The sequence below is a fragment of the Callorhinus ursinus genome, unplaced genomic scaffold, assembly GCF_003265705.2.
Source record: "Callorhinus ursinus isolate GAN/ISIS: 27379988/994484 unplaced genomic scaffold, GSC_fseal_2.0 scaffold13, whole genome shotgun sequence".
NCBI classification, from domain to species: domain Eukaryota; kingdom Metazoa; phylum Chordata; class Mammalia; order Carnivora; family Otariidae; genus Callorhinus; species Callorhinus ursinus.
This window is the reverse complement of record NW_027397075.1, coordinates 24716819-24730704: the sequence shown is the minus strand read 5'-3', so window position 1 is coordinate 24730704 and position 13886 is coordinate 24716819. Positions and strand designations below refer to the sequence as shown.

Here is a 13886-nt window from a genome sequence, read left to right as displayed (position 1 = left end):
ACATGATGTTGCACAGGCATGCTGTGTTTTAGGAGGTTCAGATATGGCTTTTGATAGAAACAGTGGTTAGTCATTGCACTGGCAGATGTTTACAGGACTGATACATTAAAAATTTGGGGAGAGGGCGCCTGGGTGGCTCAGTTGGTTAAGCGACTGCCTTCAGCTCAGGTCATGAGCCTGGAGTCCCGGGATGGAGTCCCGCATCGGGCTCCCTGCTCAGCAGGGAGTCTGCTTCTCCCCCTGACCCTCCCCCCTCTCATGTGCTCTCTCTCTCATTCTCTCTCTCAAATAAATAAAATCTTTAAGGAAAAAGTAAATAAATAAATAAAAATTTGGGGAGAAAGGCTAATTCCTCAGAGAATTCAAAAAGTTTCAGAGGTGACTAGAGAATAATCCCTTCAAAGAGGAAAGTCAACACAATCATTTCATCCCAGGTAAGCTAGCTGGTAAGCATTAAGGAAGGCCATGCTGTTGTAGTTCTCCTATTGCCTAAACCTAGGACACAGATTCCAAGTTGCCGAAGAACAACCTCAATAAAATGGAAAGTGTAGAGGAAACAAAGAGCTCAGAAGTAAAAGACTGATACTAAGAGATCCCACAGATTAGCTCCCTCAACATCTGCACCTGCTGTCATCAGCACCTAGAAGTTGAATAAGGGAGATGGAGGCCTTGGCTTCAGGGTGGTTTCTCCCTCAGGGTGCTCCTTTAGGATGATTTTCTGATTGGAAGCCTAGTGAGGGGTGCAGCAGGGGACCCCCCTGGAGAGCACTCATATGTGCTCCTTGGTGCAGGGAGACACAGAGGACTGGAAAGAGCCAAAACAACTGAACAGGTTCTACCTCCAATAGGGGCACACAGAGGGCCAGGGACCAGCTGAGTAACTCACAGGGGATGGAGCAGAGGAGTACTGAAATGGGATCGATTTACATGCTCTGTGAGCTTGCGTATTAGCCGTGGAATGAATGTAGGCAGTGCAGGGAAGTCATGGAGCTAGTCCTCTTAGGTTGCCAGGAGGATGCAGGCCGTTGAAGCTGAACAAAGCTAGAGATGGGCCACCAGATGTCCAGAGGCATAAAGTGGGTAACACAGGAACATAATGTATTGACAGGTTTCTAGCGATTGCTTAAAATAAGCAAATAAGAAAAAATCCTACTTCATATTCTTGCAACAGTTATGCACATGGACTCATAATCCTTTTTCACCACGAGCAACAAAACTTGAGCTGAATATTGAGCAGGGTAGCCATTTAATTCTCATTCTAATCTTTTGGGAATTCAAAGAGAGCAAAATTCAATGTAGAATTTAACAACTGTATGGCTATTTGAAGTTGAAACACACACAAATATAAAGAAATCTTTGGAAAGCAGACCTATTTTTGTCTGATCCTGAAGGTAGGTGACAGGAAAGTTTTTAAAATATTCTCATCAGTCTTGGGGCACCTGGGTGGCTCAGTCGTTAAGCGTCTGCCTTCGGCTCAGGTCATGATCCCAGGGGCCTGGGATCGAGCCCCGTGTCGGGCTCTCTGCTCCGCGGGAAGCCTGCTTCTCCCCCTCCCACTCCTTCTGCTTGTGTTCCCTCTCTCACTCTCTCTCTCTGTCAAATAAATAAAATCTTTTAAAAAAAATTAAAAAAAATATTCTCATCGGTCTTGATTTGTCTCGTGCTGGGAACCTGGTATTTATTCTACATTTATGTAAATATTATTCTCTAATGCCCTGTCTGTATTTAAAGAAATACATAGAAGACAAACACATACTATCAAAATAGAAAGAAACATGTGAGATTAGACCTGTTTTCTTATGATGCGCATAACCAGTGTCGAATTCCTTACACAAAGCTTTCTGGTATTAATCAAGGACATTCATTATTTGTTACTCTGAGTCACATGGTTTACGTAAGACTGCTTTGTTGCAGTCTTGTTTCTTTCAAGGGTATAAAAGTATCTAGTATCTCAAATGCCAAGAGTGACGTTGGGGTGGAAAAATGCATAGCTTTATAAATTACACATTACACTACTGAATTCTGGTTATCTTACACAAAGTGGCAGTATTTTCTTAACCAAGATTTGGGGAAGAGTGATAGGGCTACCACATTGTTCCTTCACTTTTTCAGGCATCCTTCAGTTTCCAAAGGCTCAGATTATGAACTGGAGATAACATTTGCACGTTTGCTTACCACAGGTCTGTGGACATCCCAGAATGCTCTCTCTTGGCTATCAAGGATCTTCCTTTCAATTTTGTCTCTCTTCTTGTCCACTCTGTCAACATCGTAACAATGAATAATAAGTAATGTTAATTGTAGCACCTCTCTGGACAAAAGGCCACAACTTGAACAAATTTTCCAAAAGACTCACAAGGACTCACTTTGCTTGTGCTTCTGCTTGCATAAAAATGAACTCCCACTTCCGAGCAAATGCTCTCTGCAGCCTGGCCAGGCTCTCCTGAAAAACATACCACAGGTAAAGACGTTCTGGTGCTCATCTTTACTACTCATTTCTCATTTATCTACTGTATAAATTTATCAAGAAAGCAATTATAGAATTTCTAAAGTAGTGTGTACTCTGGTTCTGAATGATAAAAGTCATGCTCACTCAATGTAGCTCATCTTCATATTAATAGTCAGAGTAAACAGGGAAACTTATTACAAATATTAATCTTATGAATAATTGACTTTAGAGACCACAAGTAAACATCTAAAATACTAAAAATTACTTTGTATAAAACAAAGAGCTCAAGACTAATCCATTGGATTTTTCTGTGTCCGTTTTAGTGAGGAATAGGAAAGCAATACATCTCTACTAATGATTCAGTCAGTCTATCCCGTTCCTGACAAGAATGTAAACCCCCAGCATCTTACTACCGTTTCTAGTCAGTGCTTCAAAGTCATTTGTAAATCACAACACAGCAATTGTCTGAACAAATGACATCAGATTAATTTTATCTGTCTTGCAAAAACTATTTACTCAAAGTAAATGCTCTTTATTTCTCTAAGTTTGGATGTCTTCACTATATATAGGACACATTTAATGTTTTTACACTTAAGTCAAGTTTAGCAAGACAGGCTTCTCCCTTCTCCTGTGAGTTTGCATCTAGAAGTTCACCATCCCCAATGTGAATGAGGAGACAAAGCAAGCAAGTCAGGGATTTGAGCCATTTATGATGCCTGATCCTAGAAATCTGGTCCTTAAAATCCAGGGGTGTAAAGTCAACAGAATCTCCAGAAATGACCATAGGCCTTATTCCTGTTCATTTTATGACTTTCTTTGCCAGAAAGTCCTTAGTACTTACAGCTTCATAGTCTGCCAATTCTAGCCTTGCCTTGTTTTGCATTGTTCTCTTGCAGAGGTAAACCGCTGAAAGGAAAAAAAAAAATCAATCATTTCTTGCCTGCTTATTAACTGGAGGCACTCACTAAAAATAAAAATACAGCATTATAAATCAAAACATCTTGGTCTTTGTCACTTTTTTTCCAGTCATAATTTTCTATCTTTATATTTTTTGACAAATATAAATAATTGGTAACATTTTTACTGAAATTCAAACATAGTGATATTATAAGAAAATAGATACATTTAGAAAGTTGGTAACTGTTTCTTTATTTTTATTAAATAAGGGGGAAAATAAAGCCTTCTAAATAATACATCAAATGAACTTAAACATCTAGATATACAAGTAACACCATTGGGTTAAAAGGAATTGCATGAAGAGTGAATCACTGGCACATTCAATTATATCCATATTCTTCTGTCAACTGAAAGACTCTCTTAACCTAAACTGAAGCCTTCTTGGCATCTCCTTTGCTACATTTCACCATCATCAATTATTTTGCCACTGGGAGAGAGGAAACTATAATATCTTCCCTAACTACAATATGACTACCTTTTAATACCATTTTTCTGAGGACTCAGTATCCTTGCTGCCAGGGAAAGCTCCCTTGGGCAGTAGATTTATGGGATGGGTGCCAGAGGGAGAGAAGAGGGCTAGAGCAGCACTGCCATTGAAAAATCACATTTCTTTAGTTATTTCAGGATTATTAGCAACTCTTAGGATAATATCAGGACATTCAGAGCCCTCCAGTATTGTCCTGATTTCCAGGACACTTTTTGTTATTTTTCCATAATATATGATATTTGAGTCTCACGAAATTCAAGATAAACTATATATTTCAGATGCTGAATGAATCTGCTGGATGAGGACTGTCAGATTACTTTTTGTAAGGTCAGTTCTGGGGGTGTCCTTATAATCACCACCATTGCACTAAGCCATGCCACCCTCCGTTTCTGATCATCAAGTCCAGCTGATATCACTAAGGAATTATCTTACACAGAAAATCTGAGATCTCTGTAAACACTGATGCTGTGCATTCAATTTCCATCCTCTAAAGTTCCCTTTATGAAGGCCAAGGCCAAGGAGAAAGCCAAGCGTGGACCGATGCTAACATTACTACAGACATTAAGAACCCAGGAGACGATCTGAGAACACATCTTTCTACATTCTATCATGGGAGTTTTATTATTCCACCAATAGTAGTAATTTTTAAAATTGCTAATTCTCAAAATTGGTCAAATAAAATACATATTGTCACGAAACTCTCTTTTTAATTGTTTCAAGTTTATTGTGTGAGCGAATCCTTCCCCAGCCCCTGAATAAAAACTCAAGCAGCATCCACAGTCTTGCTTGTCACTCAGGTAATTCAAAGAGACCCAACTTATGGAATGTCCATTCAAGGAATAGTCAAAAATTCAAGCCTGGTTTATTTATTTATTTTTATTATTTTTTAAAGATTTTATTTTATTTATTTGACAGAGAGAGACACAGTGAGAGAGGGAACACAAGCAGGGGAGTGGGAGAGGGAGAAGCAGGCTTCCCGCCAAGCAGGGAGCCTGATGCGGGGCTCGATCCCAGGACCCTGGGATCATGACCTGAGCCGAGGGCAGACGCTTAACGACTGAGCCACCCAGGAGCCCCCTGGTTTAAAGTCTTAACGTCTTCCTCTTTTCCCCAGCTTCTGTGGGTGAGAGAAGCATGACTGTCTTCTTTGTCCACCTTGCTCTTCTGTGTCCCCAGCAAGTACTGCTGACCAAGGCTTCTAACCTTCTGGGGTTGGAGCATACGGAGGAAGGAGAGGATAGGGGGTGCTGCCATTCTGGCTTGACTGATACGTGTGGTGAGCTAGTGTTGCCATTCTCTGGTTGTGGCAGAGTTTTAAAGCTGATTATGTTTCCCATGTCACTTTGTGTGATGCTTTGGAGGAACCCCACTCCACCATTGCTGGGAATCTCCCACCTACAGGGCCCTTGTAGGGGCTGACTATACCTCTGGCCTCTCTGCAGTGTGGTTGCCTGTCCAGGCTGTTCCCTAGGACTGGACTCTCTATCACATGTGGCTTAAATTACACACGAGAGAAACACTCATGCACTCTTTGCCCTGAAAGAAGACCACGGAACATAGCCACTTCCCTTTAATTTCTCCACCCATAACTAGATAGCCTGTCTCTTGCCCCTTGTCATTCCAAGGCCTGGAGTTCATGATCCACTGTGTCCCCAGGAGTAGGTGACTCCTGTCAAGCACTCTCAGAAAGCCCTTGAAATCTTTGTCCCGGGGCTTGAGATGAGGGGCATCTCCACTCATTCTTCCCACTGGGGCTGATGGGGGCAATGACTCCTGACATCCTAACAGCTACAAAATCAGTCTTCAGGCCAACATCTTACCCTTTAATGCCCTCAGTGGGAGCTGACAGCAGCTAGTGTGACAGTTTGTATGTCCGTCTAGAATAGCACTTTCACATCTGGTCTTGATCCACTTAACACTTTGGCTGGATTTCCATTTTAACATCCTGTTACAAAAATCACTTTGCGCTCATCAGAAGAGCAGATATGTTAACAGGGCAAGTAAAAATGATGCATACGGATTGTTTTACTTCAAAGTTGAAACAGTTTAATTTTTAAAATCCTTATCCCTCATTGTAAAAGTTAAAAAAGTTAAGACGATGCAGAAAAAAAAATCTTAAAGAAAAAAATCATTCTAATCTCACTTCCTTCGTGATTTGGCACATTATATGGCTTTTCCCTTCTATACACATCTACAAACATACACATGAAAATCTGTATTTATATCAAAATTTTATTTGCATATATTTATTTAAACAACATATGCTATCTTATGAGATTTATCCTTTAATGTTATATTTGGCTAACTTCATATCAGTAAGTGTTATTCTGTAACATCCTGAAAAATCATTTCATGATAATCCATTTATTATTTATTTAAATGAGTCCTTATTGTTGGACACTTAGATTATATTCTTCATCTTGCAATTATTTACTAGTACTTCTGCAAACATGTACGTATGGCTGTATGTTTATTTTTTAGATATCTGATAATTTTCCTAGAGTGTCATTGCTGAATGAGGGGGTGTGCACCTTTCAAGTCCTCTGATCTGTGTAACCAAATTCCATAGAGTTTAAGCATGAGTATGTCTTGCTTACACTCTGGAGAGTCCATTTTCAGCAAAGCAGTCAGAGTTATTCTGTTAAGACTTAAATCAGATTTCATTGTATTCAAACTTCCCATTTTTCAACTACTTCCTATCTCACCTCACTTCCCGTAAAGGCCAAAGTCCTTCTGTGCCCATTTCATTATCCTCTGACCTTGCTTCCAAACTACTCTCAAACGGTGGCCGCGTCCCCTTCAGACCCATGGTCTCAGCGACACCTCCCTCCCCACCCCCACCCCCCACAGCCCCTTTCCCATTGTCCTCTACACAACCTTCTATCTCCTAACATACAACTTCTGCATCCATTTATGTAGATAGCTTATTAGCTTATCTTCGCCCCCTGCCACCTCATGGGAATGCCATCTCCATGAGGCCAGAGATTTTTGCTTGTTTTGTTTGCCCATGTGTTCCCTTGCCTGGAACATACTTGGACACAGAAGACGCTCAGGATATATTTGTTGAGTAAAAACATCACTAAATTTTCCTGATGATTTGAGAGTTTTTCTTCTGCGAATTAGGAATTCATGACTGCTAATTTTTCTCTTGGGGGATTTGGCTTTTTCTTATTAGACTTAAAGCCCACTTATACATTAGAGATAGAGACTAATATCAGATATATATATGCAGGAAATATATTTTCCCATATTTTTGAGGAGAAGTTTAATAAATGATATGGACAGCATTGAGTATACTTCAGCAAACACTGATTTAGTTTTAAATTATTGTTATTTAAATTATACTTTTATATATACATACAGTATTCATAGTACATTTTCTGCAACCTGCTTTTTTTACTCACCATGACATTACTGAGATCCACCCAGGCACTTTTCTATAGCTTGTTTCTCCTCACTGTGCTAGTCTATCCTAGGAATGCAGCACACATTATTTAAGCTATACACCTATTATTAAATACTTAGATTGTTTTCCTTTTCTCTTTTTTTTTCTTCTCGGTTTTATTGAGACATAACTGACATGCAGCACCACATACGTTTAAAGTGCACAGTGTAATGAAGTGACTTATGCAATTGTGAAATAATCACCACATTAAGTTCAGTTAATATTCATCATTTCATCTCGATCCAAAAAAAAAAAAAAGGGGTTTTCTCCCCGTTGTCATGAGAACTTTTAGGATCTATTCTCTCAGCAACTTTCAGATGTACCACACAGCAGTGTTTGCTATAGTCGTCATGGTGCACGACATTCCCAGAACTTTTTTATCGTATAAATGGTGTTTTGTACATTTTGACCCCATTCTTCCAATTCCCCTACCTCCCACCCTTCGTCTCTGATCTTTTTCTTTTTTCCTATGAGCTTGTGTGTGTGTGTGTGTGTGTGTGTGTGTGTTTAACATTCCATATATAAGTGAGATAATGCTTTCATATTTTGGAGCTGCTACAAATAGTGATTCCATATAGGCTTTGATTAACCTATATTCTTGGAATTGGTAGCAGGACTTTGTGGGACAGGCACAGTGTGAATTTTGTAAGACCTGCCAAACTTCTACCCATTAAACTCTCCCAGCAATATACCAATATCCTCACCTTCGTGCCAGACTTGATTTTTTGCCAATCTGGCTTGAGAGTGGAACAATTTCATTCTGTTTATCTGTTTTCTTATATTTCCAGTATTTTCACATGATAGGTTTTAATGAAAAAAGATGTGTATGAATTGCCCCCTTCACAGATTTGGCTCTGTTTAACACTTTGTACTGTGGGCTATTTTTATTTGATCTATATTGCAAGCCCTGGTTTCATTTTCTACTTGTATTTGCCTGGTATATCTTTGCTTTATCAACCTTCTTTAACTGAAAGAGTCAGCATGTTTTACTCACCTTCCCTGCAGACAGGTATTACTGGATTTTATTTATGACCTCACCTAAAGATACCTTCTATTTCAAAAGATGAACTTACATTAATTCTTATGTTATGTTTGTTCTTCCTTTTCTTACATCTCCATCTCTCTCTCTCTCTCTCTGTAATTGTGATTTCTTTCTTTCCTACCTTTTGTTACATGGGATGAGTTTTCTTTAATTCCTCTTCTAATAATTTAAAAGTGATAAAACTTACCATTCCATTAGTGGCCATTCTTATGTGTTTAAATAAATGTTTTATATATTTTTCTTGAATTTTAGTCTCAGAAATAAACACTAATGTTCCCCCCATAAACGATGAAGAAAATAATCTATTTCTTTCTAATTTTTTTAGTGACTAGCGTTTATTGTTTGCTCTATTATAGTTTTTAAAAAATTATAGTATTTACATTCCACTTGGAAATTACTTTTATCACAATTATTTAGATCCTGGAGGGCATGGAGGGAAAGCTGTTGTCTTGGAGAATTAAAGTGAGAAAAATGTTGACTTGGCACATTTAAAAAAAAATCTAGATTTGCTAAAACTGTTCTATCACAGCTCAGATATTCCAAAAAACACAGCTATTACCCATGTGGCTATATCCTTCTTATTTCTGGTTTCCTCTGGCATTGCTCACTCATTTTGGACTGAGGCCACTACCCTGGTGAAGCTGACCCAGAGAATCCTGGGTTTGCTGTTGTAACTGTCGGCCCCCAGCATAACAATCCGGCAAGGATACTGCCATCATTCCCCAAGTTCCTCCCCTTTACTCTTAGGCTTGCTCTGTGAATGTCTGAGACCCCGAGATGGTTTATGAAATCTGGGTCAGAGACAAAACATCAGACAGGCATAGGGCTGTCTCTTTGAGTGCCGTGTTTAAGCCTAAGAAACCTCAATCCAAGATGGGGCAAGCTTTTCTCTGCCTTCCTAAGACTTACTCTTATTTCCAGCCTGCATGGGTCATTAATGGGCTTGGTCAGAACTGCATCCAATTCTGTAAAGCTGCCCTAACTTCTTGAGAAGAGAAATTGTAAGTCTGATATCACCATCTTCCTTTCATTTGGCTAAATTCTATTGATTCCAGAGTACATCTTTCAAGTAAGTGGTATGTGGCACCATTCTTCAATTTCCACACTGTCTTAATAATTCTTTCTATTCTAGTTTTGCTTTCTTTTCTTCTTATTCCATGCAGGGGCAGAGGGAGCAATTTTGGAAAATTTCCAGGAAGTATGGTGTGCAAGTCAGTTCTTGCTTCTTACAGCCGTCCCAAGATGCAAATATGTTTTGTGAGTATATCTATGCTGAATGAACATACCCTTAAAACCTCAATAATTTTTGGATTTTTTATAACAAAAAACTTAAACAAAAACATTATCCTTAATCTTCTTTCCTTTCTTATCTTCTTCAAGAACAGAATTTCCAAAATAATTCTTTGAAGGTATCTTAATGTTAATACAGTCCTATAAAATCTAATACTCATTTAATGACTCAACCATTAGAATGCATTTGTAGGAATGAAAGTTAAGGAATAACAATATTTTAGGGAATTTTATTTTTTTAAATTTATAACTCAACAGCAACACAAGCATTAATTAACTAAAAGAGAAATTAAATCTTAACAGAAAATTACCTAGAGAACATATGATAAAATAATTTTAAAATTATTTAATTTTCTGATATGTTTTTTATAGTTTTTTTTTAGATTTTATTTATTTATTTGAGAGAGAAAGAGAGAGCATGCCTGTGAGAGAGCACATTTCGGGGAAGGAGGGGGAGGGGCAGAGGGAGAAGCAGACTCCCTGCTGAGCAGACAACCTGACAAGGGGCTCAATCCCAGGACCCTGTGATTAAGACCTGAGCTGAAGGCAGATGCTTAATGGACTGAGCCACCCAGGTGCCCCAAATTTTCTGATATATGTTAATGAAGACATGTTACTATAAGTAGTAGAAGGAATTCACTGATGTATGAGATCAAATACCTTGACTAAAAAAGAGAGTAACAGAGTAAGAGAGATCTACTATGGTAATTGAATACCTAGACCATGAAAATCTTCAAATACCTGTCTTGAAGTTCTAGTCTTGAGAAGAAAGAATTCCTTCAGGATACCCTTGTAATAATAGCCAGCCACCTTGAGTCTGAAAAGAATTAGAGCTGTGGACTTCTATCTCCTCCTAAAGGAAAAGGAAGTGTCCTCTGATGATTCTACCATGCAGACTGCTGCATATTAAGGTGTTTACATGTATTAGCTTATCCAGAGCCTTAAATCAACTATCTCAGAAAAAAAAGGTATTGTCATCTTTATTTAATTGACAGTAAGAGTGAAATCCAGAGAGCCTAAATCCTCTTCCAGAGCTATGCAAAAAATAACTAGGTGAATCAGAGGATTCTTGGGTTTGTGATCACACAGCAGATACTTATCACACATAAAATATAAAGGCAGTGGTAACGGGAGCCCCACATTAGCTCTCAGAGAGTGCTAAGAAGGGCAGAAGTCCTTTGCATCTGTTTTCTACAGGCATCCATTTTTCTTAATATCTGAGAATGTTGCTCCTAAATGTAAGAACTATTACTGTCACTGTGAATCTTATTTGAATCTCGTTCTCTGTGCATTCATCCACAAATTATATTACAGATTATATGCTCCAATCACTTAAATTGCTAAACAAACAAAACAGAGCTATTTAATTTATCCTTCTTTGTAAATATATCAATGGCTCCTAAAAGGTTTGATTGCTTTCCTAAGACTCATGAGTTTTTGGCAATTCGTAATTCCTTACGTTGCTGTATTTTATTCTCTCCAAATTTACTTTCTTTCTCTCTTAAAAATTATAGCTAATCATCATTATTTGCTGATCCCATATCTGCAAATCTGCCTACTTGCTAAAATTTATTTGTAGCTCCCCAATCAACACTTGCGGTGTTTTTACGATCATCCACAGCCATTCAGAGTGGTAAAACTAGAGTTGTCTGATGCTCACTTTCTCAGTTGATGTGGAACAAGGCAACACTTTACCTTCCTGTTCCAGCTAATTCTGTAAACAAGTGTCCTTTTGATGGTCTGTTTAGTGCCACTTTTTTTTTTTTGCTGTTTAAAATGAGCCCCAAGAATAGTGCCGCAGTGCTGTCTAGTGTTCCTAAATGCAAGAAGACCATGATGTGCTTTTTGGAGATGACATGTATGTTGGATAAACTCTGTTTGTGAATGACTTAGGATGCTGCTGGTTGTAAGGTCAATGTTTATTAATCAAAAATATATATGAACTAAGGGGTCTGTTGAAAGAAACACACATAAAACAAAGGTGTATGCATTGATCCGTGGGCAAAAATGTTGTGACCAGAGGCTTGCAGGAACTGAACGCTGTACTTCCCCTAGGAGCAACGGCTCAGTATTCCCTGATTACGTATTTGTGGCAACTTTATAGAACATACCTACCTCAAAGAATAACCAACTGCATGTGTTTGTGTCTTATTCCCTCTGTTGGAGAGTAGTGAATAAAACAGATCTTTTCTATGATGACAAAGATACCTACAAAACTTGCAGAAGCTCTGCTAGTTATCTGCAGTAGTACCTGACTTCCCATTCTTTCTATGTGGCATATTACCTCTGTTGCTTATAGCATTTAGTAGGGTTTTAAACCAATAATATCTATTTTTTACCATAGCATAATAAGAAATACCATAGTTTAACTTTTATGATATTTCTGAACCACTGTTGTAATAAAAATATTAACTTTCAAGTAAATTTCCCATAATACTAGGTCAAGGGTTCTTAATTTCTCCTTCTTTTATTTAAATTTATCAAATGAAGGAATAAGTTCACATTTTCCAAGAGTACTTCAATAAATCATCCAGTAGGAAACAGTAGGAAAATGAAACCCAAGAGATAATGCCAAAGTGCTGTGTGACTTACCCAAGAGGGAGTAATCTAGATTCACTGAATTGAGGTCAAAATAGTCATGAACAATAGTTTTGGATATCTGAACTTGGATCCTCCCCACTCCCTTTTCTTGGTTTGTTATATAAAAGGAAAGAGATACAGGCAGTATGTTAGAAAATAATATTATAACCTATAAAAGGATGAGATTAACATCAGAAATTACTGGCTAAGTCACTCAGGGCATTACTCATACTATGCCTGTTGTCTAATCCCCTGATCATCAACGGAGAGACACATTTACAAATACTCTAGGAGAGGCCATGGGGTATAGTAGAGAGCAATGGTCCTTGAGTTTTCAGATTTGGGGTTCTGGCCACCCTCGTTAACTGTGATTTTGGAAAAGTCACTTAACCTTTCTGAGACTCCAATTGCTCACCTGTGTAATGAATATAAAAATACTTGGTGCATCTATTCCACAGGACTGAGGTTAGGACTACAGGACATGATATGTTGGACAGTGCTGTGTTAACTCCAAAGGGAAAATAATGTACAGAATTATTAGCTATGATGTCCTTTATGCTCACCAGAAAGGTTTCTACTTAAAAGAAAATTACAGAGTAATTTCAGAAGTGAAATATCCTTTTAAAAACCTTGTTGGGGATGGATTTTTATATAAAATTATTGCTTTCTTCAAATGGGACACTGCAGAGAGGGCCATTGAATTTGTTTAGTGTCTCACTTGTGAAGTGTCTCTTCCTGCAAAACTACCACGAATTAGCACTGCCAAGGATCTAAAATAATAAACATTAAGTACATATGTGTTGTTACATCTGGAGTACACTGGCTAGTGACCTGAAAATCTTTTCCAAATTTTATGTTAAAATATACTTCAATTTTAAACATATGACTGACTAGTTTTGTTCATAACAGGCAACTTGGTGCTATTAAATTATATTTTTAATTTTTAATTTCATTCTTCACTCTACTTTCTCATTCTTTTTACTATTATATCTCATAATCTCAATACTGAAACTCCATGTACAACTAAATAAGTCATCAGTATTTTCTGTTAATAGCTGAAACAGATTTCTGGGCCACCAGGGGAAGAAAAAGATAGAAAACTATTTTTTAAAATTCATTTATTTATTCAATTCGACATTTACTAGATGCCTGGTATGTGCCAGGCTCTGATCTAAATGGTGGGGGTACAGCTGTGAACAAAACAAACAGACAAGGGTCCTATTCCCAATGAGCTGACATTCCAGAGAAATTCAAAGGGAGAGGACAAAGGAGACACAGCTTCCAACTGCCCAAACATAGGGTGATTGAGGTCAGAAGCCTGGAGGTGGGCTCGCTGTAATAGTGTTCTCTACCCACAGGGGGCAACATGGTACCAATGACAGCCTCTGCCAGTAAACTGGAAGGGTGTTGGTTTTACAAAGATTTTAAGAATCTTAGGATGAGAGGGGTCTATGTGGAGTAATTACACGAGACTCCAAGGTATCTTCGGTTCCTGGAGAAGAACAGAATATTTGCCTTATATGGGGAGTAAAAGGAAAAGTGTGACAGATGTGTATGGGATACTGGATGCATTGTTCCTTCTTCAGCAAATGTTCACTGAGTGCCCACAGCGTACCAGGCTTCTTCTAAGCCCTGAGGA

The 13886-nt window shown here is 38.3% G+C and overlaps 1 protein-coding gene across 14 annotated transcripts in view; it reads right to left on the bottom strand.

Annotated features, from left to right (window-relative positions):
• Window positions 1–13886, bottom strand: part of RGS7 (regulator of G protein signaling 7) — a 550220-nt gene that overhangs the window by 86135 nt on the left and 450199 nt on the right. For all 14 annotated transcript variants that reach the window (XM_073899936.1, XM_073899935.1, XM_073899932.1 and 11 more), the window contains 3 exons: window positions 3288–3352; window positions 2364–2440; window positions 2176–2257 (listed from right to left, as the gene is read on the bottom strand). In XM_073899936.1, coding sequence (XP_073756037.1) covers window positions 2176–2257; window positions 2364–2440; window positions 3288–3352 — 224 coding nt within the window. The remainder of the gene's footprint in view (window positions 1–2175; window positions 2258–2363; window positions 2441–3287; window positions 3353–13886) is intronic.